General features: G+C 27.6%; 2 protein-coding genes and 1 long non-coding RNA gene across 3 annotated transcripts in view; 2 read left to right on the top strand and 1 right to left on the bottom strand.

The window, feature by feature from the left end:
• The window catches only part of LOC124819229 (latent-transforming growth factor beta-binding protein 2), a 72,979-nt gene extending 70,521 nt beyond the window's left edge, over positions 1 to 2,458 (top strand). The window contains exons 15-16 of the mRNA XM_065818540.1: positions 562 to 828; positions 1,508 to 2,458. Of these exons, the coding sequence (XP_065674612.1) occupies positions 562 to 828; positions 1,508 to 1,560 (320 nt within the window). The 3' untranslated portion in view covers positions 1,561 to 2,458. The remainder of the gene's footprint in view (positions 1 to 561; positions 829 to 1,507) is intronic.
• Positions 2,459 to 10,547: 8,089 nt separating this feature from the next.
• Positions 10,548 to 13,552, bottom strand: LOC136090729 (uncharacterized). The gene is made up of 5 exons (XR_010643670.1): positions 13,164 to 13,552; positions 12,883 to 12,964; positions 11,286 to 11,364; positions 11,067 to 11,164; positions 10,548 to 10,972 (listed from the first exon to the last, which is right to left on the bottom strand). It is a non-coding gene; the product is annotated as an uncharacterized LOC136090729 (long non-coding RNA).
• A 1,155-nt stretch (positions 13,553 to 14,707) lies between these two features.
• The window catches only part of LOC100207250 (latent-transforming growth factor beta-binding protein 2), a 30,542-nt gene continuing 22,516 nt past the window's right edge, over positions 14,708 to 22,733 (top strand). Inside the window, exon 1 of the mRNA XM_065818539.1 lies at positions 14,708 to 14,908. Coding sequence (XP_065674611.1) covers positions 14,906 to 14,908 — 3 coding nt within the window. The 5' untranslated portion in view covers positions 14,708 to 14,905. The remainder of the gene's footprint in view (positions 14,909 to 22,733) is intronic.

The raw sequence follows: 22,733 nt of genomic DNA, 5'->3' as shown, positions 1-22,733 counted from the left end.
ATACATACATACATACATACATACATACATACATACATACATACATACATACATACATACATACATATGCTAGCATTACACCTAAGACATAAACATTTATATACAACAAAAGATTTCAGATTTTTAGGTTAAGAGTCAATGAGAACAAACTGCCAATTTTGAAAGATGTCTACTAACTAATTTGACTTTTCTTTACAATATTTTTGGATATATTTATTTAACTGATGTTTATAGATATTTGAGATTTGTCCAAAATAGGGAAGTTTGAAGTAATGTATGTCAAAAGGTTTTGAAAAGTGTATATTTTATTTAGAAAAGATAAGGTTGTAGATTCGAAATTTTGTCAAGTTGAGAGAAAGAAAAATGCTTTCAAATGTTTTTAATTTTTTAAATGTCTAGATGAAAGCTCCCCTCGGAAAATAAGCTAGTTATAATATATTATTTATATTAAAAAATTAAACTTGGTTTTGAGTTTTAATAAATATAATATGACATTATTATTATTTAGCTAGAATATTTATTTGCTTGTTAAATAATACAGTAGTTGTATTTTCTTTTTAGTCTGTTTTATTAACAAACTTAATAACAGTTTGACGGCAATTACTAATGATATTGCTTTTGTTGAAAATTACGCAAGCCTTAGTGTTGATTTGAAAACACGTTTAGCCGATATTATTCATTGCAATGCAAATATGGGCATTCGTACTTCTTTAATGGCGGCATATAGACAAATTCAAGAGAAAAAAATATTAGGGTTCTCGTTGTTAAACGAGATTCGATTAAAAAGAGATGATCTTTCAAAGAAAATGAACTATTGTTTGTCTTCTGGTGAGCTTTTATTGCTTTGTGTTACATTCTTTCATATAAATAAATTGTGTTTGTTCCTATGTTTTAGTGCTTAATTTAAAGTTTGTAAAATAATTTTTTTTATGCATAATTAATTTAATGTTATTAATATTGTTAGCACGTATAATAATAATATCGTTAAAAATGTGTTACAGTGTAGTTATATTTTTCTTGAACTTGATTTGGGTTCACTTTACTACCTTTCCAGTCATGAAAAGGGGCTTTTTCAGAGTTCTTTAAATATTTATTTTTTGTGAGTGCTTTATGTATAACAAAGTATTTCTATGTATAGCAATTTTTTTATGTATAACATTTTATTTACTCTCAGGTGCTTTTATTTACTCTCAGGTGCTTTTATTTACTCTCAGGTGCTTAATACAAGGTGGGGCGGGAATAAAATAGTGGGTGGGAATTTTTGCTAAATCTTATAAACAGGTAGGTGAGAATTTTTATCATTGAATTTCAATTTTCTAATTTTTATACCCGGTTTACTCTGGAAGTTTTTTTTAGTTTTTTTTTTGTTGAGATTTCTTTGTAAATAAGAAATAAAGTTTAATAACTTTTTCTAAAAATTAATAAACATCTCCTCCCAGGTATTAAGCACCTTAGAGCATAGCTCACAATTTTCGTAAAATATTTCTCACTATCTTTTTTTGTTTAGGTTTTCTCAGCACCCTTTGGAGTTCAGTAACCGCTACCTTTAGATATTCTTGAGTAGCGTTGAGAGTTCCCAAAATTTTATGAATGCTACATTTATATTGAAACAAAAACATATATGTATATATATGTATATGTGTGTGTGTGTGTGTGTGTGTGTGCGTGCGTGCGTATAAAATTCTTTTTATATTTTAATGTTTTTTATTAGTCGTTATTAACTTTTGTATTAAGTATTATATTTTGATCGTTTGAACTGTCCATATTATTTCAATGTGTTAAAACGCACTTAATGTTGTTGACGTGTTTTAACAAACAAGATCATATTCTTAACACTTGTATTGTTTTTATTTTTTTGTTATTTGCTACTTTTTTTCAGTCAAAACAGAATAAAAAATAAATTAATATTAAAACAATAATAAATACGATAAAAAATTTAAATGTTCGGAAATAAAACAATAATTTAAACATAAAAATTTAAGAATAATTAAAAAAAGTTATTACACAAATTGTGTTCTCAGTATAAATGAAATTGTCACAAGTTAAAATTTTTTATAATTAAAGTTTTTTGTCTGATTTTAAAATCAAAAACTTTAAGCTATTAAAAATTTTTTTTTTTTCCTGTTTGAATTTTTTTTTTCTCAAATTTTAGTTTTTTTTTTTTTTATGTTTAAATTTTATTTTTTTGTAAACATTTAAATTTCTTTTTATATTTTTATGTATTAAAGTATGATATTTCGATGTTTGAACTATCCCGATTATTTTAATGTTTTTATTTAAAATGTTGTAGACGTGTTTTAACAAACAAGATCACTCTTAACACTTGTGTTGTTTTTATTGTTTTGTTATTTGTTACTTTTTTTCAGTTATAACAGAATAGTAAAGTTATTTTTTTATATTGTTATATTTTTTAACTTCTTTTAATTCACGATTTGAATGAATAAAAAGTTTTCAAGAATTGATAATTTGTTAATCTTCGAATTAATAGTTTGTTAATCTTCGAATTGATAATTTGGTTAATTTTTAACATTTTTGCTTTACGGTTTGTATTGCGGGGACACACCGCATTTGTTTTTTTTTATTTACTTTGTGGTACAAGCATGAAATTAGATAGGAATTAAGGCAAAGACTTTATACAATTTTTAAGATTGAAGGCAAGTGGTAAGACACTTGTAAAGCCAACATTTTTAAATTCCAAAATAGGCCTTTTTTAAAAATTTGTTTTACTAAATATCTAACTTCTAGAATAGCCAAATGTTTTTGGTGTCTGCTATTTTTTGAATCACAGAATTTATCGGTGACATTTCCAATTTTGCGATATATATAATTTCCAAGATGGCGGCCGTTATGGCAAAGAAATCCTTAACAAATGAAGTTAATTACACAGATTTTCCTTTGTAGTAAACAGATGTTTTCTTGTGGAGTCGACAAATGAATTGGTGCTGCTTTGGTCATTAAATATGAGTTTCTAATAATTTGATCACTTCTCCTGTAATAGATACTAATGAATCGGAGCGAATTTGAAAGGCGGGAGTAACTTCTTGAAAATTTGGTCACGTGTTTCAAGCAGATTTTTTTCCTTTACCTTTAAAAGTAGAAGCAGTGTTGCAACTAGAATATGCATAAAATACTGATAGCAATCTGGATTTTGTGATCTAAGAGAATTTGCAATCTAATGAGCTGGAATCTTGCTACAATTGACTTCCAACCAGTTACAAAATTCCAACAACAGTTAAGGTGCTTATATTTTATGTAGGCCTTGTGTAACAATATGTGCTGGGTGTGAGCATATTGCATTATTTTAAAATGTGGTCCTTTCAGCAATTAATCTGCTTGTCCAAATGTTATAATATTGGTTTCAGTTAATGCAAGTCCACCAAGACTCCTCAAGCCAGTTTTTAAGAAACTTTAATTCAGCAATTTCTTTATGCAATCCACCAATGATAACATACTTATCTTCTCCTAGTTTTGGCCAAGCCCACTGAATATATTTTGCTATTGTGTATAGAGGTTGATTCATTGTAATAACGTGTACTTGAACTGGATTTGAAGTGTTGACTTTATGTTTGATTTATTTCCATGAAATGTTTTTTTTATGTCTTATTAAACCGTCTTTAATGAATCCTAAAAAAGTGGGAGTTGTTCATGATATAGTTTCAAATATTTGCTCATATTGATGCATTTTAGGCTGACCACGATAAGCCGTTAGTATTTGTTACATTGCATTAGTTACGACTCTTGCAACACGATTGATATTTCAATATTTTTAGCTGATTTTACTAGGAAAATTGCTAGAGATAAGTACTACTACCTTCTAATAAATTTGAATTTTTGCTTTTTATTTTTCAGGTGGCACATTTGTGTCATTTGCATGTCTTAGCCACTAGTGCCATGTAGGAATTTGTTTTACAGTTGTACCACTGGTCAACACACGTGTTGATGCAGTTAAAATAAAAGTTTATTTCCCACATCAAAAAGTTACTTATTTAAAGCATCTTCTTTTTCTTCCATAAATGTAAGTATTAATTTTATTTTTAAATTGATAATCACATTTTGAAAAGCGTGTTTTTAGCTACATTTACACATGTTTGAAACTCTTAATATATGAATTTATGGTCGTCATTTTGTAACCTCCAAGGTATACCACATTTGTTATGATATATCTTAGAGGTAGCTAATGTTGTGTTCCATAGTGATACGACCAAGATACACACTTGCTAAATTTTGTAAATGTTAAGAGGTAAAATTTGTTTTAAAGTATTCCTCGACTGTAATATATCGTGTGCGTTTCTGTGTTAAATACGCCTAAATTTTGTAAAGTTTGTTTGAAAGAATTTGTATAGGTTAATATATTGCGTGCTCTTTTTTTTTGTCTACCAATCTAGGAAAGCAAACAAAAAAATATTTTAAGATAAAAATCAAATGGCTGTGACAAAATAGTTATATATTGTAAAAAAATATTGTAAAAATTATTGCTGTCAAAGCTTTATATGAAAATTATAACAGTTGCCATTCAGAACTATAAAGAAGCTCTTGTATTTGAACAAAATAGAACAGCTTTTAAAATATGAAATGTTGCCTAAACCAGTGTTAGTAGTGTCCTTAATCCTCCAAAAATCTTAGCAAAAAGTAAATCAAAAGCAGGTTTGTGAAGAACTAGTAGTGCACAAAAGTATAGTATAAAGATTGGTGCAATAAATGTAGGAGATGTCAAAATGCCTCTAATATTAAATTTTCCTGTTGAAAACTTTAAGAAATTAAAAATAAAAATTTAAGAAATTAATGTTAAAAAGGACCCCAAAACGTACTCTTGGAGAAGCAAGCTCATTGGGTAGACCTAATGAAAACCTGTTTCTAGAACTTACGAAACATTTTGTAAAGTATGCTCGTATAGTTAAGAAAAATCAAACCATTATTTTAATTGACAACCTAAAGTGTCTTAAATCAAAACCAAAAATCATTGGAAAAGTAAATCCTTGCTTTTCTAAGGATTGCTGGTCCAGTAAATCCTTGGAGGGTGGCAAAAAATATTGGTCAAAGTTTTGGAAGATCCAGGTTTAAAAATATATATTTGGGGTTTTCTTGGTTGGAGAAATACTTCAAGCCGCTGACAAACTTTTAAATCGGTATTTAAAAAAGGATATGAGCTCACAAAGGTTTACGACAAAAGAAGTAAAAATTGTGTATGAGTTGGAAAAATCAGGCGTAGTCTTCAAGTTGCCAAATTCCTTTGTTAGAGGAGATTCGACATGGCAGTTAGAAAAACTATATATGTATAAACTGTTACCGTATAATTTAATTAATATATAAAGACTAAACTTTAATGTTTCATTATTTTTTTTAAATTTTTTGTTTTGTTGTTTATCCTTTTTATACATCTAAGTTTAAACAAGTTAGACTTATATTAGCACAAATTGTAAGGTTCAATTATCCTATGAATAAACAGTAGGGGAGAAAGGGTAGTGGGATACGGTAGAGATGGGATCTCAAAAATTTCAGTTAGGGGAGGTCCTTAATTAATTTTATCAAATGTAAACAATGAGACTTCTTTCCCTTTATTTAGCAAACATTTATCTACCTGCGTGTGGTAAAAACCACATTTTTGAAAAGAACCCCCCAAAAAACGATTTTTTGAGGCATAAAATGGGACAAAAAAAATTATTTAATCTCCTTTTTTTTCATGTCACTTTAGTGTAATTGTATTGTGGAAACCTAATGAGTAGTTTAATGATTACGTGGTTTACGATTTTAATAGTTTTTAATTAATCATTTTTGTCAATATGTCTTTAATTACTCGCTTGTTTAACTTCACTTCATACCTGTCCCACTTCACCCCAGTGGCACAGTTCCTATAAAATCAAAAGTATATATACTTTATTATAAAGTGCTGTCAATCATGGCATGGAGTCAATGGTTGATTCCACCAAGTAATGCTTTATTTGTTAAAAATTATTTAATGCAGGACATGCATATAAAAAAAGATATTAAATTATTCTATAGATATTTTTTAATGTCCAACTTTACCCGCCTTTCCCCTATATCAAGTTTCTATCATGCAGAGTACTTAATATGTTAAAATAATAATACTTTCAAGGTAAAAGGTGGTGTATCTTGAGCTGAAGAATAAGGGTTTTTTTTGCTTAAAAAAGGAGTTAAAAATGTTTGGATGTTTAATAAAAAAACACAGAGCACCTCCATATTATTAAGTCAAAGAAAAAATATTGTTACAAAACTTATTGTAAGTATTTTCTTATATATATATATTTTCCGACTGGTCGTTTGGAAAATGTTGAAGACGTATATTTTCCGACTGGTCTGTTGGAAAATGTGGCATGCGTAAATGTATAAACTAGCATTTTATTTTAACAAAAATCTGAAAAATTGTTTAATTCAATTATTAATCAAATAAAATAAATTGTATAAAATGAAAAGAAGTCCAAGCAAATTTACAAGGCATCTAAAAGTTTTAATCAAAATAGTAATAATATTGATAGTATAATATCCATGGTTCGGGAAGTCGCAGGATAATATCCATGGTTCAGGAAGTCGCGGGATGTTTCGGGAAGTTGCTGCTGTTTCAACACTCTGCGTCAATACCTTATTGCTTTTGGGCTACATTACCCAAAGTTAACGAAATGTTTTTATAGTTTTTTTTTACAAATTTAATATTTAATAAAAAACTTTAGGCAGCATAATTTCCATTCCAAAGATACAATGAATATTCATTATTAAAGTTATACTGGATGATTATCAATTCTGTATATTGCTATGTACGCTCTTTATTTTTAAATAGTCCAATCAGCATGGGTAATACAAGGTGTTTGTCAGTGGCATGAGATGAAAAGTTAAAGATTTAAAATTTTATGTAAATTACAACAACGTTTTAATTATTATTCTTAAAAAGCGGCATTTAATGAATATCATCGATTTATGAATGAAAATGAAATGGATATAATTTTAAACAAATCAAATAAATAAGAAGCAATAAAGTTGGAAGAAGAAAAAGATTTTAACAAACAAATTGAACTATTTGTTATTTTTTAAAATAAAAGAACAAGATCAAAAAAACTTGTCATTCAAAAGCAAATAACTTAGATTTTATTGTTTCTTTATCATTCATGAAAAACATGTGCGAACTTAAGTATCTACTAATACTCTGGAAGCAAAAACTTTATGTATAATTAATCTAACAGTAGTTGGTGGCACAATCTGCAAGAATTTATTCTCGGACTTCTTCTTTTTTTCATATGTACATTAACGATATCTATAAAGTATAAAAAGAACCATTTAAACTCTAAATCTCTGTATATCGGGCTAAACAAGATTTTTTACCGATTTAAATCAAAAAAACTCACTTAACATTATAAAAAACTACTTTAACTCTCTTTCATCAGACAAAAAAAATTTACTACATTTTGAAATGTCATTCTTTTTTTATTAAGTTATTTAGGTGTTGCAAGAAGTTTTAACGGTTTTCTCACGGAATAGCATTTAACCATGACCAGAGTCGGCTCCGAAGCACAGACCTGAAGTTTTGAAACCAGAATTCTAACCACTTTACCATGGCTGCTTTTATTGATGATATTAATATAAAAAGAGTAAATGTTACAAAATGCTTTGATGTTTATATTGATAATAATCTTACATAGAAAAAACATCAAAAAGCATCAGAATTTTATATAAAGCTAGAAGCATTTTAAATAAAGAAACTCAAATTATTTCTCTGTTATTCATAACCATATTAACTATGCAAATATTGCTCAGGATAGTACCAATAAAGGCCAATTGCTCTACTCTTTAGAAGCACGGAGTGCTTTTAACAAATTTTTGCGAACTTTGCAAATCATGCAAAACCACCTATAAGAGAAATAAACGCTCTAAATGTATATCAAATAGTCTTTTTTTTGCGTAAATTTTGCGATGTTTTTTAAAAATTATGGAACAAAATAGTTTTAAAAATTTTTCTCAAGGTTTTTTTTAATAATGTAACTTCAGCTCTTTTATACGAAAGCCTAAAATAATTAATAAAAGCTTAAATTAAGTAATTTTAACAAATATTTTTTTATTTTGTTGACTAATAATACACGTGTAATAATTTTTAGATAATTTATTAATGTCTTAGATAATTTTTTAGCTTTAGCAAATTTTTTTTCACTATTTACTTATTTGTTTTGTATCTTTCTTTTATTTTTATTTGTTTTCTTTAATTTTTTTTCTTGTTGCTTAAATAGTCTTCTTCATCTTCGTCTTCTTCTTCTTCCCCAGGAAACACACAAACGTCTACTAAACGTCAAAGCAACGTTTCAACAAAACGTTTAGTTTTGGTCAGTTATCCATATAGAATGAAATCCAGATTAACGTTTAGAACAAACGTCTATAAAACATCTATATTTAAACGTATTTTAGACGTTTATTATAGGATTATTATTCGTATATAAAGCGTATAGATTTTGTTTCATTTACGTTTAAATCTAGTCTAATTAACGTATATAAAGCGTATAGATTTAGTCTAAGTGAACGTATAATAAACTTGTCTGTTAGTTTCTTTGATTTAGTTAACGTAAACTTAATTTATTTAAGTTTTAAAGCTAACATAAATTAAAATTACGTTACAACTTTTTAACTTAACATAAGTAATAAGAGATATATAGGTCGTGAAATTTATAAATAGGAAATAGTTATAAAAGTCATGAAATTTATAAATAAGATATAGTTGTAAAAGATCTGGTCTTATTTTTTATATTTTTTATAACTATTATAATATGTTTATAAACTTTTATACTATACTACGTATAATATACTTTTATTTTATAAAAATATTTATAAAGTTATAAACTTATATAAAACATTTTCATATAGTGGGGTTTTAGAGTAACAATGTTTGTGCGCTATACTTGTTTATGTTTCGATAATTAAAAAAGATTAAATGATCAAGCTTTTGGCAGTGGAAATATTATATTAAAAAATTTCTATCAAATATTTTTTAAATTTAATCTCACTAGCAGAAAATAAAAGTTTACATTAAGATTAAGTCAAAGATTACTTATAAAATTAATAAACTCGTAAACAAATATTTTGGATCACTGGTTTATGCATTATCAAAAATCTTTCTAGAATACCGTCTACCACTTGTTTATCATGCACCTGTTTGTGCAACATCATCTTCTACATTCTTATCCTGATCGTCTGATTTCGTAACCTGATTTGTAACCGTAAAAAACTAGGGTAAAGTAGTTAGCATTTTAAATGTACATTCATAAATCAAAATTGGAAATACACAGAACAACTTTACATATAGAGGATTTTCTGAATGGAAGTTTCCTAAATTTCCTGTATCATCCATGTTTATTTTTGACATTGAAAATTTCGTAATTTCGCGCCATATTATATGCAGTGGCTCTTACCAGCTCTGTTCTACCAATTTTCTTTAGCAAATGTAACTAAATTGAGCTAAAATGCATCTAAAATAAAAAAATAAAAAATTTATTTATTAAACCTCTTGATTAATGCAAAGATGAATACCTACTGTTTCTCAATCATACTAGCGTTTACAAAATAAATTAAAACTGTTTATAAAACTTTCGAAAAAAGTTCTTGCAGCCGGACTTTCATAACGAGAGACCAGCAACTCATGTTTTTTATCTGTGTCAATGTTGCAATCAATAATTTCTAAAACATCTGTGTCCATTAAGTTGTTGGCATTTAGGAAAGTAGATTGTCGCGATTAGAGATTTTTAACTTCCATGAATTAAAATGGTGCTTCCGACACTCGTTTATTATTTATTGAACAGTCGTTTTGCTTTCAGTTGTTGTAAGGAAGTGAATCTTGAAAACGCATCTAAATTAATTATTTAGCCAATAAAAAGTATTTTTTTAATAGTTTTTTTTATTTCGTTTTAATTATGTCTATTTAAACCGCGTGATTTAAGCTGTTAAGTGAGTCTTCTGACCACTGGCTGTATTATTATATTATTATATAACTAGCAGAAAGCAACCCGTAATACGGGTTACGGTCGGTCTATTACTTAATTTACAGTGGCTGTTTTCCACTATTTAAAGTTGCGAAACCTTAACTAATACTATGTAAGAAAAACGCCTTTAAATTAAAAAGTTAAGTCATCTGCAAAATTCAAATAAATTATTTTACCAATTAGTTAACGTTATTTAAGTAATTTAAAACTGACATAGGTCATATCAGTGTATGGCAGAACCATTTTCCTAGACATTACAAAGCTTAACACAGTACGTTTTTAGTTACTGACACAAAATAATAACACTTCATCATGCTTTAAATTGAGTAAAGCTAAATTCTTTTATATCATGAACTTTAATTAATAAGATTAATATGAAGTATACTTTGACACTAATAAAAGACAGTATATTGGCAATATATTTGAAGTATATTTTCTCATATATTTTGACACTAATAAAGGACCTCCCTTCCTCGTTTTTGCCTTAATGGTGGCCAGGAGAATAAAGTTATTTTTAATGGTAGCCAGGAGAATAAAGTTATTTTTTTTAAGAGTAATCAAGTTTTTGATAAAGACTTTTTACCAAAATAATAAAATGTAAAACAATGATTTACATTTTTAAGAATTTTTTCTTTTTAATATATATAAGAATTTAAAATATATAAGAATTTTTTCTTTCCTCAAAAGTGTTGCAAATGCAAACTAAGCTAATTAATTAGTTAAACCTGTTATAAAATTTAAGTAACTTCGTATTTGACAAATGCGCAAAACTACAATATTCTCCATGTATTTAAAGGTTTTTAGTTTGTTTTTAGTTGCGACCCCTCTTTAAAAACATCTCTCAAGTTACGTACAACAAATTATTAGGCACAAAAAAGAGAAATTTAAAAAAAAGTTGAACTAATTGCATATATTTATATCATTTTAACTAACAAAAAATTTACAATAAAAGGAAATCAGGGTATTTTTTTAAAAATCGTATAAATGCGTCAATCGTAAATCTTAAAAAAAAAAAAAAATGGAATTATGATACCGTAATTACAAAAAAATAAATAAAAATAAAAAAAACCACATAAAAACTCAATATCGATTTACCTATTTATATTAACCTATGTTGACATGGCAGTTAATATAAACATTTATCGAAAATGTAACTATAAAATCTGTTTCCAAGTACAAAAGGATTAACAATACTAAAAAAAAAATAAAAATCAAATTAAGATATAAATTGCATTTTTGGCAAAATGTTGTCTTGGCTTTTAGTAAATAAATAAATCAGTTTTATAACATATATAGTACATTTTATAAATAAACCTCTACAATTTCCTTGGTACAACAACTCGATCATGATTAATAACAACTCTGTAAACATGAATTTTCTAATAATCTAAATCTTAATAAATTATAAACAATTAAACTTAAATAAAAATGTATGAAAATGATTAATGGTATATTAAATATAGAAAAACAAACATATAATAACTATAAGAATTATAGTAACTTATATTTTCAATATTAACATCTATAACACATTTAAAAGTACAATTTAAAAAAAGATTACAATAAACTAATTACTTAATAAAATTTTAAAAAGATTTTCTATTACCTATCAATTTAAGCTACTAAACATTATCTACCTAATGTCAACTTAAACATTTTCATAACCAAGTGTTTTCTTAAAGGTCATGACTTCATTAAGAAAACAATTCGTAAAGAAAAGTCTGGAAACAACTTAAAAACTAAGAAATGGTGTATTTTACAGAATACAGAATTGTAACTAATATCAAACAATAGGTATAACTATGCGCACTAATAATTATAATAACATTCACTGTGCTATTTCAGATAAAAGTCACTAATTTATGCTTCTGCTTGAAGAAATTATATTAATGTATTTATATTAAGAAACAAAAGCAGCGAGTTCTAGTAATGAAACTACCTATTAATCATTTTTAACAACAGACACTAACATAAAGATAAGTCAAAGGTAACAACATTACACAAAAAATAATTAAAGATGTTATGTATTTTCAGAATAGTTATATTGGCTAGACTACATTTAGACCTAAAGCAGTAACACCACTTGACTGGTAAGGTTGATGAATCTTGCTCTAGATCTATATCTCAAATATATTGTGTGTTATAGTTATATTAACTATAAAACACAATTTTTTTAAATGTTATATAACATATAAAAACACCTCATTTAACAATCATGTACACATTAGATAAAATCAGGGATGCAGAGTACCAAAAAGGACTCCGGATTTGAAAGTCACAAAAAGATTACTTTATCCTAGTTTTTGGTATACAGGAGCACTAAAAATATAAATAAGTTTATGGACTACTAATAGGTAAAAAAATTAAGACTATTAGGTTAGAGAAACAATCATTTTATTAGCCCAGAATTCTTAGGTATTATGGTGGCAAGGACTCCTGGCTTATAAACAATAAGTTTCAAGTCATCAAATCTCATGAAATTATTATAGCAGATAATAAGTCAATAAACATGTTTAGAGCTTCTGGACACTACAGACTTGGAAAAAGTAGATAGATAGAAAAAGCTGGAGTCTTTTTGGGACTTTGCATCTCTGGATAAAATACATTTCATACTATTATAAAAACACATTTATATAAACACATTTATAAAACAACTTTTTTTATCACTACATACTTGTATTTATCAAACTACATATATCATCTCATACACATATTTATCAAAAACTTTTTAACTTTGAGCATAAGATAAACATGTAAGCAAACCTTTAACAGCTATAAAACGACATTTATTAGCATAAATTATTTTTAATGCAACAAAGAATGCAGACTACAATTTACAACATTGTAATGAAAAAGATGAAACCATTAAAGAACAAAATTATAAATTTCAAATAAATACATATTCAGATACCTTAAAATGAAGCATAACACAACATTCTTTTGACAATTTCCAGAAGAATTTTTTTTTATTTTTCTATTCCTTATTATTTTTCCTAAGAATATAAAATATATAATATAGATATAGAGCAATATAAAATAGATTGAAATAAACGCAAACTTATGTATATAAACTTACATGAACACAAACAACAATCTTATTCTATTTAACTTTCATATTAAACACATAAATAAAATTTTATACTCATTATTCTTTCTACAAAAAATAATCTTAATCTATAAATAAGAACTTACTAAAAAAGCCATCAGCTCCTCTTAATTGCTCCAGAAAATAAAACAATACTTGCTTAAAATGTTCTAAAAAGACTAACGACAAAACTGAAACAGTTTACTAAACAGAAATTTTAGTTATAAACTTCTTCTAAAAAATGAAAACAGGCTATAAAAATTAGAAAAATAAAAACAACCAACAACAAACAAACGATTATTTGAATTTTCTATTTTAAACAATGAACAACATCAATTCTTTTCGAAAATAATAATATATCAGCTCTAATTTGCTTGCTTGCTTGCTTGCGAAAGACCGCATGGCAAATGTAACCGCGCATAAAAAAGTCTAGAAACTACTTAAAAACTAAGAAATGGTGTATTTTACAGAATACAGAACCGTCATTAACAACACTAACATTAGGCGTAACTATGCGCACTATTCATTACCGTATTCATATATAAGATAAACGTTTAGAATAACAACTTATATTAGTCAATACTGTAAACGTTTGATTGACGTTTAATAAACGTATAAATTAAAAGATTTAAAGCGTAGATTTTAAATCTATAAATGTTTACGTTTAATTAAGGTCGAATAAAATATATACATATATATATACATTAAAATATATACATATATTATTAAACGTTTAATAATATTTGTATAAAGACATTTATACATGTATTAAAATTTGCACATTCTATCACCTCGTGCAATATCTGTCCAGCTTACTCTATGCTATCTTTCTAACTTGACTTCTTCTGACTTTCACTCTAACTTACTTCGTTCTTCTTAAATTCACTTACTCTTGGTCAGCGATCTGGTGATGACGCTCATTGGTGAGCTGAACTTGTCTTCGCTGGCCCGGGTATGTGGCCTCTATATGGCAATTAGCCGGAGGAAGATAAACCACAATACCCAATTAAGGTCGATTAAAGGTTTACAATATTGACTAATGTAAGTCGATATTCTAAACGTTAGATCGACGTTTAGTAAATGTATATATTAAAAAGTTTGAAATATACATTTCAAATCAAGCGTCGATTTTTAGTCAATACTAGGTCGCTAATCGTTTTATCTATTTTTCGACCGATTTCGACTAAATATTGACCGATTCTGAACCAATCTGTGTTTACTGGGTCTCCTTCTCCTCCTTCTTCTTCTTCTTTTTTGTTTTTGTTTATGTTTTATGCTTTTAGTTGTCACTCAATTGATTAGTTTGTTACTATATGAGTGACACTTAACTTTTTTTTGTAAATTTACGATGAATCTTGTAAATTTTATCAGTATGGTTGAATAAAAAGAATAAATAAATACTGAAATTTAGATGGGATCCTTTAATCTAATTTTTCCTTATTAACTATTTTATAAATTACAAATGTTTTGAGAGTTGTTTGGAATTGTTTTGTTAATCAAAATGTCAAATTATAGCTCAAAATTTATTAACATTACAACAAAAAGATTGATGAAAAAACTTCGCTCCTTATAAGTCGGTGTTATTGTCATAAATAAATAAAAATAAAGTATTTCCATTTTTTATAAAAGCTAAATATTTTCATTTTTACATAATAATTGCAAGACACGTCTTTGTAACCACGCAACTTAGTACCACAATGAAACAAAATATATTTCTCGTTAGTCATACTTTTTACACGCAAAAAAAGAGTGTAATCCCAATTATACATTTTAATCTGTTTAAAATAGTAGCTTTTCAAATAAATTGTTAAATATCAAAACAGCAGAAGAAGCATCAAGTCACAAAAAAATGGTTTGTAAATACTTTTTATTTCATGTAAATTTTTTTCACGCTTTTGAAATTATTTTTAAAATAATTCAGGGACCGGTAACCATAGTAAAAATGTTTTTGTTTTTTTTATATTGTTTTTGGTGGTAAAGTCTAACGATTTGCCTTAAAACTTATTACAAATATTGACAAAACAAAATGTTATTATCAGTTTTATAACCTAAACCAAAACCACTTGTTACATGTTTAAAATTGTTTTGTCACACAATTAATTTTCAAAAATAATTTATTTCACTTTGTGAAAGTAAAAATACGATGTTGAAAGTTGTTGTGAAAGTAAAAATACGATGTTGATACTTTGTTGAAAGTAAAAATACGAACAATTCTGCATTTATTGTTTCTTAGCACCTTTAGCATTCATTCGTAAAACTTACTTTGAACAACGTAGTTGACAATGATTCAAGTTTTATGACATTTTTATAGGGGTTATGGTTGGCTATTACATAATAAAGCTTTACTTAAACTAACTTAAACAGTTTTTCACTAAAACTGCTCATATTGTCACCGATAAGAACTTTAGTTACAAAATCCAAATATAGTTCAAACTATCCTGTTTGATTCTATTGAATCTAAAAACTACTTTAAAAAGATTAAAATTTATAATTGGGATTACAGTTTTTGTTTTGTGTGCGAAAGTATGACTAACTGTATGAGATGGTTTGACTTCTTGTGATTCGTACCAAAATATGTCAAACCATTCTGAACTATTTTGAGTCATATATTAAATAATTAACTTTTTTGCGTAAGTACAAAATTGAATCTTTTTTTGTACTTACATTGAATGTAAGTGCAAACAAAGTCTGTAAATCTAAAGAACAATGCAATGAAGTTGTGATGAAACTTTTTAACGAGGTTGTGATAAAAACTCATATTATTGAATTAATAATAATTAATCAACTTAAAAATAAACTTGATAATTCAGACTATTGCCAAAATCGCCCATCAGATAACATTAAAATGATGTTAAATGCAGCACAACATCTTTTGTTATTGTGCTCTATAATCGATTTTTTATTAACGTGTTGTTATCGTGTTAGAAATATTGACTTTATCAATACAATACAGAGAAAATAACCTGAACTGAACATAAAAGTTAATTTTTAAGGAAGAAATAATAGTAAACAACAAAAATGCATTAAAAATATATTTAAAAATAATAATACTTTTTACTTGTATTCTATTATAGTTATATACAGTATAATTATTTAAATTTAACAGTTCAATTTAACAAAAAAACAGTTGCTGTTGACCTTTGTTATTTAATGCTAAGTTTTAAAAGTTTTTGTTTTGGTTCTTTTTCAGAGCTTGGAGAATATAAATTACAGTAGTTCTTAAAGAAAATATTTGAAAGTGTAACACCATGGTTTCTGTTCATTTTTAATTGATAGGATTCTGATACAAGCATCATTAGATTGCACAAAGAAGATATGCATGTACTATCAGCTACTTCACAAAACATAATATAGCAATATATTACCCATTGAAAAACTAAATCACCAGGTATAGTTAATCCTCCACGATTAATTTCGTCAGTAAAATCTCTAAATTTCTCATAATAAAAATATGAATCATCTGAATCTTTGTTATTTCGGACAACATAACCAGCTACTCTTTGGTGCTTAATAGACGTCCCACCCCACCCCCACCCCCGCTAATTAATTTTTCAAAAATTTTCCACCCAGGACATTCTTATTCCAACCCCCCCCCCCCCCCGGCTATTAAATTTTAGAAAAAATTCCATCCAAGGCAAGACAATTTTTTATAAAAATTTTCTTTTTCACTTCATACTTACGTTACAAAATATGTAAAGAGAGGAACTTATTTGAACTGGACTTCTGTTAATATTTCTTCTTTGGACTTTAGTACTTCTTTATTATATATTTACTTGTTTTCAGACACTAATATATATGTTAATAATTAACAAAAACATTACTTAGTAATTGCTTTAAGTATTTAAAAAAACTCGAAATTTTCCAATCCCCCCCCCCCTCCTCCGTTTATTCCAGCCCTCCTGCTTATTAAGTTTTAGTGATATTTCCAGCCCCTCCCCCCGCTTATTCCAACCCCTTCCCCCCTCCCCCCTTCCCCCCTCCCCCCTCCCCCTCCTTCTATTAGGCACCAAAGAGTATGTAAATTAGAGTCATTTTGACATCTATAGATAATATATTTTCTAATTCTGGCAAATTATCAAATATCAAACATTTTTCTTAATTTAAGTAAAAACCACATCTTTCACAAGAATGACCTGATGTAGTAAAATCAAGATCAACACCATATTTGTCTAATTGCAAAAGTAGTTCTCTAATATTTGTTGAACAGTGATAAAAAATGTACCTCCTGATCCCTGTCTCAGTTTCCCAAACTGCTTTTCTAAAGGATCAGTTGTAAATGTTCCAAGCAAAATATACTTATGACTTGTAGACAAGAGGAACTTTGATAACTCCAAAAGACCATTATAAGTATGATAGATACTTTTAGAAGTATCTTTAGTGAAGCTTTTAAAACAAAATATTTGAGAAGAGTACATTTGCTTAGCCATGTTTCCAAATTCTAACAGCTTTTGAAGATTAAAATCATCAGAAGAGAAAATAGCAGCCCAATTCAGATCATCATATGTGCATCTGCATAAAGGCTATGAACATTAACAATTCTCCAAAATTCAGTTATTATTGAAAAAAAAGAAATAGTATTATCAACATCTTTTAACTCTGGGTGACATTTTAAAGCACAAACTGTTTCTTCACAAAATACTTTCAGACAAGTTGAAACTTTTTGCCTTTCAATTGGTTTTGGGAACACAGCAACATCTGTAAGTTTAGACATTTTAATCATTTGATTTGATTCTAATTTATGCAATGCTACAATATGAGACCATTTGGCATTTTTTTCTTTATTAACAAAAATTACAAGTTCCTGTGACTTTTCAGTGATCCAGTTAATGTAAATGTTTTTTAAAAGGTGCACAAAATCATACAGAATATATATATATTATCTTTTGTTCGCCAAGGTACACCATCTGTCTCAAATTTCTTGAAAAAGGCTTGATTTACCCTGTTACCATAACAAACTGTAGAAATAATATGAACACCAGCTGCTTTTATTGCAGATAAAAGAAAAGTAGTTTGTTCAAAAAGAAAGTTTAAATCGATGTCACGCACAGGAAGCATTTTACATAAAAATTTGAGTCCACCAAACAAAGTAATAACCATAAAACTTAAAACAGTATTTGCAAGAACATTTGCATTATTAACTGCTTTTCCAAAAACTGTTCCCCAATGGTACTGCAACATAGCATTACATAAATTTCATCTAATAGAAGAATGCAGTTTTTATGTCTAATGTCTGTTAAGTTTGAAAAAATCTTTTGTAGATAAATATCCTCATGAATAGATTTTACTTTTGATGTTAGTCTTTTTAATGTTGTAATGCTAAGAAGTCTTCTCGAAGACGATTATATGTAGCACGTGACATTGCATAGTACTCAAAAGCTCTAATAATTGTTTCAACAGAGTACTTTTTATCTGTAACAGGTTTATCGCTCATTGAAAAAAGTTGCTGCTGAATAATTTTTTTTTACTGCTTATCTTATATGAATTTAAAAATTGAACTGCTTCTTCAATATGCGACCATCTATTCAATATGGTAATTCTGTTCTGTGAGAGTGTTTTTATTAAGCATTTGACTCCAAAGTGAAAAGATTCATACTGAAAATTATTATTTATTTTTAGAACAAACAATGGAACACCTGTGTCACGAACAAACTCTAACGATTGAATCATAAGTTAATTTTCTGTTTTAGTATTAAATATATCAATTCCATTAAATTTATAGTTTTCTATGTTTGTTTTCAGATCATTAAATAATTTTATAACATCTTTTAGATTAAAAGTAGACAACACGTCAGGTTGAACATTTCTAGTTTCTGCATGTGATCTTGAAGTTGTTCTGGGACAACCAGATGGTTTAGGTATTAAACTTGGTTTTACTCACTTAAACACACATGGAGGATCGCGTGGTCTTTCTTTGCCATAATTGAAATGTATCCAACAGGCCAGTACCTTTCACAAACAACGGTGTCTTTCTTATCTGGTATGTTGTCTCTTGGTATAACAGCCAACCACTTTTTTCTTTCTTCTGGTGTTCGCGGAAGACGAAAAGTTTTTTCTTTAGAATTTTTATCATAATTGCCATTGCAATTCGTGACACAGCATTTACGACCCATGTTTATTACAAAATAAACTAAAAATTTAAAAATTGACTAAATAATTTAGCAAGCACTTCGACTTATGTTACAGAATGAATATAGGAAATACAAAATGTTTCTCTGCAGTTTATGACGTCATCCGCACGTGAATAGGCCTGTTATAAAGTACGCCATGCTCTGAAACAAAGGATCCCGGTTTCAAACCCCACCTCTGGAAAGTTTTGCGACATCGGTTTGGAAGGGAGGCGTGAACTTCCAATTAAATTCTCATCCGCGGTGCTCTCTGATAAGACCGTAAGGACTTCTTAGAGCACTTAAATAAAATTAATAAATAAAAAAGCCTCCTTAAAAAAGTGTTTTAGATTATCAAAAAAAATCAAAAACTATTTGTTAAAAGAATTTGATTTATTGTAATACAAGTCTTCTAATAAGTCTTCTTCGTCTTCGTTACCCTTGACGAAGTTTAGCACACTTTCTAGCGTTAGTCAGGGTTAGCGATAGATTCATAAACCATTTCTGTTTCACTAATCAACCTTAATTACGCATACGGCTAGTTGCATTTCCTTCATTATTATTTTACTCAGCAGATTAGCAAAGTAATCCTGCATTTTTTGTTTCTATCAGACTTAAAAACCATTTTCTGAGAAAACCAGGCAAAAGTGCTGTTGGCTCATAAGTGATATCCTTCAATCACGATCAATTTTTTGCGTTCAAAAATCAGTTCAAAAAATCAGATTTTCTATTACTCCATAATAACATTCTTTTAATGCAAAAAAACAAACAAAAAACTTGGGGGGTAATTTTGCATTGTTGAAATACCTCTACTACAAAAGGTTTAGCATTTTGTATATTTAAAAAAACAAAACGTTATTACGTTTTTCTTTATCTTAATATGTCATTGTTTGAGCCAGTGACGAAGATAAGATTTTTTGATGCTTTAGAAATGACTATTTCAAGCATTATGCAAATTCCAAACTTAAGCTTGTTTATATTTATGTCTTTTATTTTAATGCATTGTTGCTTGAAGTCTATTTTGAATTTCTGGTACCTCTTATTTTTACAAGTTTATAGTCTCTATGCTGTTTTGAAGGAAATGATGTTAGACTTTCACAAATGATTTCACTGTCTTTGTACTTTATATCATCAGGAAAAGTTAACTACTTCAAATGATTCTTGACATATTTCATACAGCTCACCATGTAACCATCACTGACAACCCAATAAGATTTTTTCAAAGATAGTTTGAAAAATGTTTAAAAAATTGGACTTTCATTTGACAATTTAACGTAAACTTTATTTAAATTTTAGAAACATAAACTTTGGATTTTTTCTGTATACAATCACGTATTAAATGTTTTTTATAATCAATGATACTTTTTTTTGCAATTTCAATATCATAAAAAGTATCCACGTCAGCTGAACTATCTTATGCTAATCTTTTTAGTTCAACTAAGGATTCGCTTAAACTTTCACACTCATAACAAATCGTATCATTAGGTGCTACTAAAATCTGTTGCAATTTTTTGTCGGTAAAATCACTCAAATCAAACATTGCACAGTGAACTAAGGTCACACTGCAGTTGAACTAGAAAATAGTTTTGTAATAGCTTTTTTTGTAATAATCCTTTGGATTTGTAAAAGACTAAAATTTGTAAAATTTGGACAGCTCACTAACTAAACAAAATGTTGAACTGTAGACATATAGAGTCTTTATATGTCTACTTTATGAACTGTAGAGTCTCTATATCTCAATATATTGACAGAACAATAAGTTGACCTATTGAGTCGCATTCGTCACAAATTTCAACTAACTTTTTTAGATCTTAAGGTATCGTTTTATTGTCTGAAGTTTCCAAAAATTTATTAAAAACATTTGCGATAAAATCTTCACTCTGATATGGGGAAACAGCTTCAGTAAACTTTTTTGTAAGCTGTACATTAGTTCTTTTAAATATTCTAAAAATTTTGTGTCCATTTCTGAGATTAGATATCTTTTAATTCTGAAAAGGGCTAATGTATAGCGCTTCTGTTAAGTTGTTAACAGTAGATGTAGCTCCTTCAACCTTTTCTTAAAAAAGGAAAATTTCTTATGGTTGAAAATCGAAATCAGTTGTGTCTTCAACTAAATTTTTAATGGTGACAGTACTTGCTTTAGTTTGAACTACAGAGCATAATTAATTATATTAACAAATTCAAAATAAAGAATTTTAATAACTTCAAATTACCAATCTTTTATTGCAAAAAAAAAAAAAAAACTTGGGGAGAAACATTGCATTGTTCAACAAAATATTGCTAAATCTGAATTTTTTTTTTCAGTTTTTACAATTGTAGATATGTAAACATTTTAACTCAATGTTTGTTTAACATAGTTTGAGTCGACTAGTTGATATTAATCCGAAACAATTTTGTACGGACAAAAACAATGGCGGGCCGGTGTCAGCATTAAGAGAGACTACTCTGTTCTGAGCAATTCAGAAATAATTAACTAAATGCTTAATAAACTAAACTAAATAACTGTAAATAAAGAAATAATGTTTAAAAATAATTATATATGTTCAATTAACATCAGATTTAGCATCATTTTGACTTTATTTCAATAATGCAAAGATGCCTTCCTCTTCCCATCCCCATCAAAGTTTTTTTTTTCCATTAAAGAATGGTATTATTGAATTATACAAAATCTAAACATTCAATCTTAAGACCTCTCCATTTCTTGTAATGGCTGATTTTTGAACGCTAGTTAAAATTTTTTTTGGCAGTTTGATGACTCATAAATATTTTCAAGCAATACCCCCTCACTTTTTTAAACCATTAAAATTACAATGGTATACCTTTTTCAAACGGTAAGATATCTTGCGGGAACCTTATATGCTTAGAGATAAATGTATTTAATTAAATACGTTTATATCAAAATATAAACGGTTCCTGCATGATTAAGAAAAATGTCTACTTTAACTAAAAGTCTGTTTTCTAGTCTTCTTTAACTTCTTTAACTAAAGTCTTCTTTAACTAAAGACTGTTTTCCACAAGACGAAAAAAATCGTGCGGAACGAATTTTTTCGTCATTTTGATTTCGCCATCTTGATTTCGACATATTTTTTTTTCGCGATACAACTTTTCTTATTGATAATAAAATGGAAAGTCCAAATTTACGCTGTATGCTTTTAAAAAATAATAGGCTGGGTGAATAAAAAAAAGCAATTACTTCTACTCAGTAATAGGTCAGTTTTACGTGAATAAAAATTTCAGCAGTTTTACACAAATTTTTATTCACATAAAATTAAGCAATTTACTCAGTAATTGCTCAGCTTTACGCGAATAGCAAAATTATGCAAAATTGCTGAAATTTTTATTCACGTAAAGCTGATCAATTACTGAGTAACAGCAATTGTTTTTTTTTATTCACCCGGCCTATTGTAGGATTTTTGTATAAAATGTTAAGGAAATTTCTTATATAAAAAAATATAAATATATTTTTTGGGGGCATTTTCTGTTAAAGCCAAAACACATTATTCACTAAGTTATTTCTATAAAACTCTTTTGTAAACCAATAAGTTTTTTAACTTCAATTAAAACACTCGATTT

The sequence above is a fragment of the Hydra vulgaris genome, chromosome 14 (assembly GCF_038396675.1).
Source record: "Hydra vulgaris chromosome 14, alternate assembly HydraT2T_AEP".
NCBI classification, from domain to species: domain Eukaryota; kingdom Metazoa; phylum Cnidaria; class Hydrozoa; order Anthoathecata; family Hydridae; genus Hydra; species Hydra vulgaris.
This window is presented reverse-complemented; position numbering and strand designations above follow the sequence as displayed.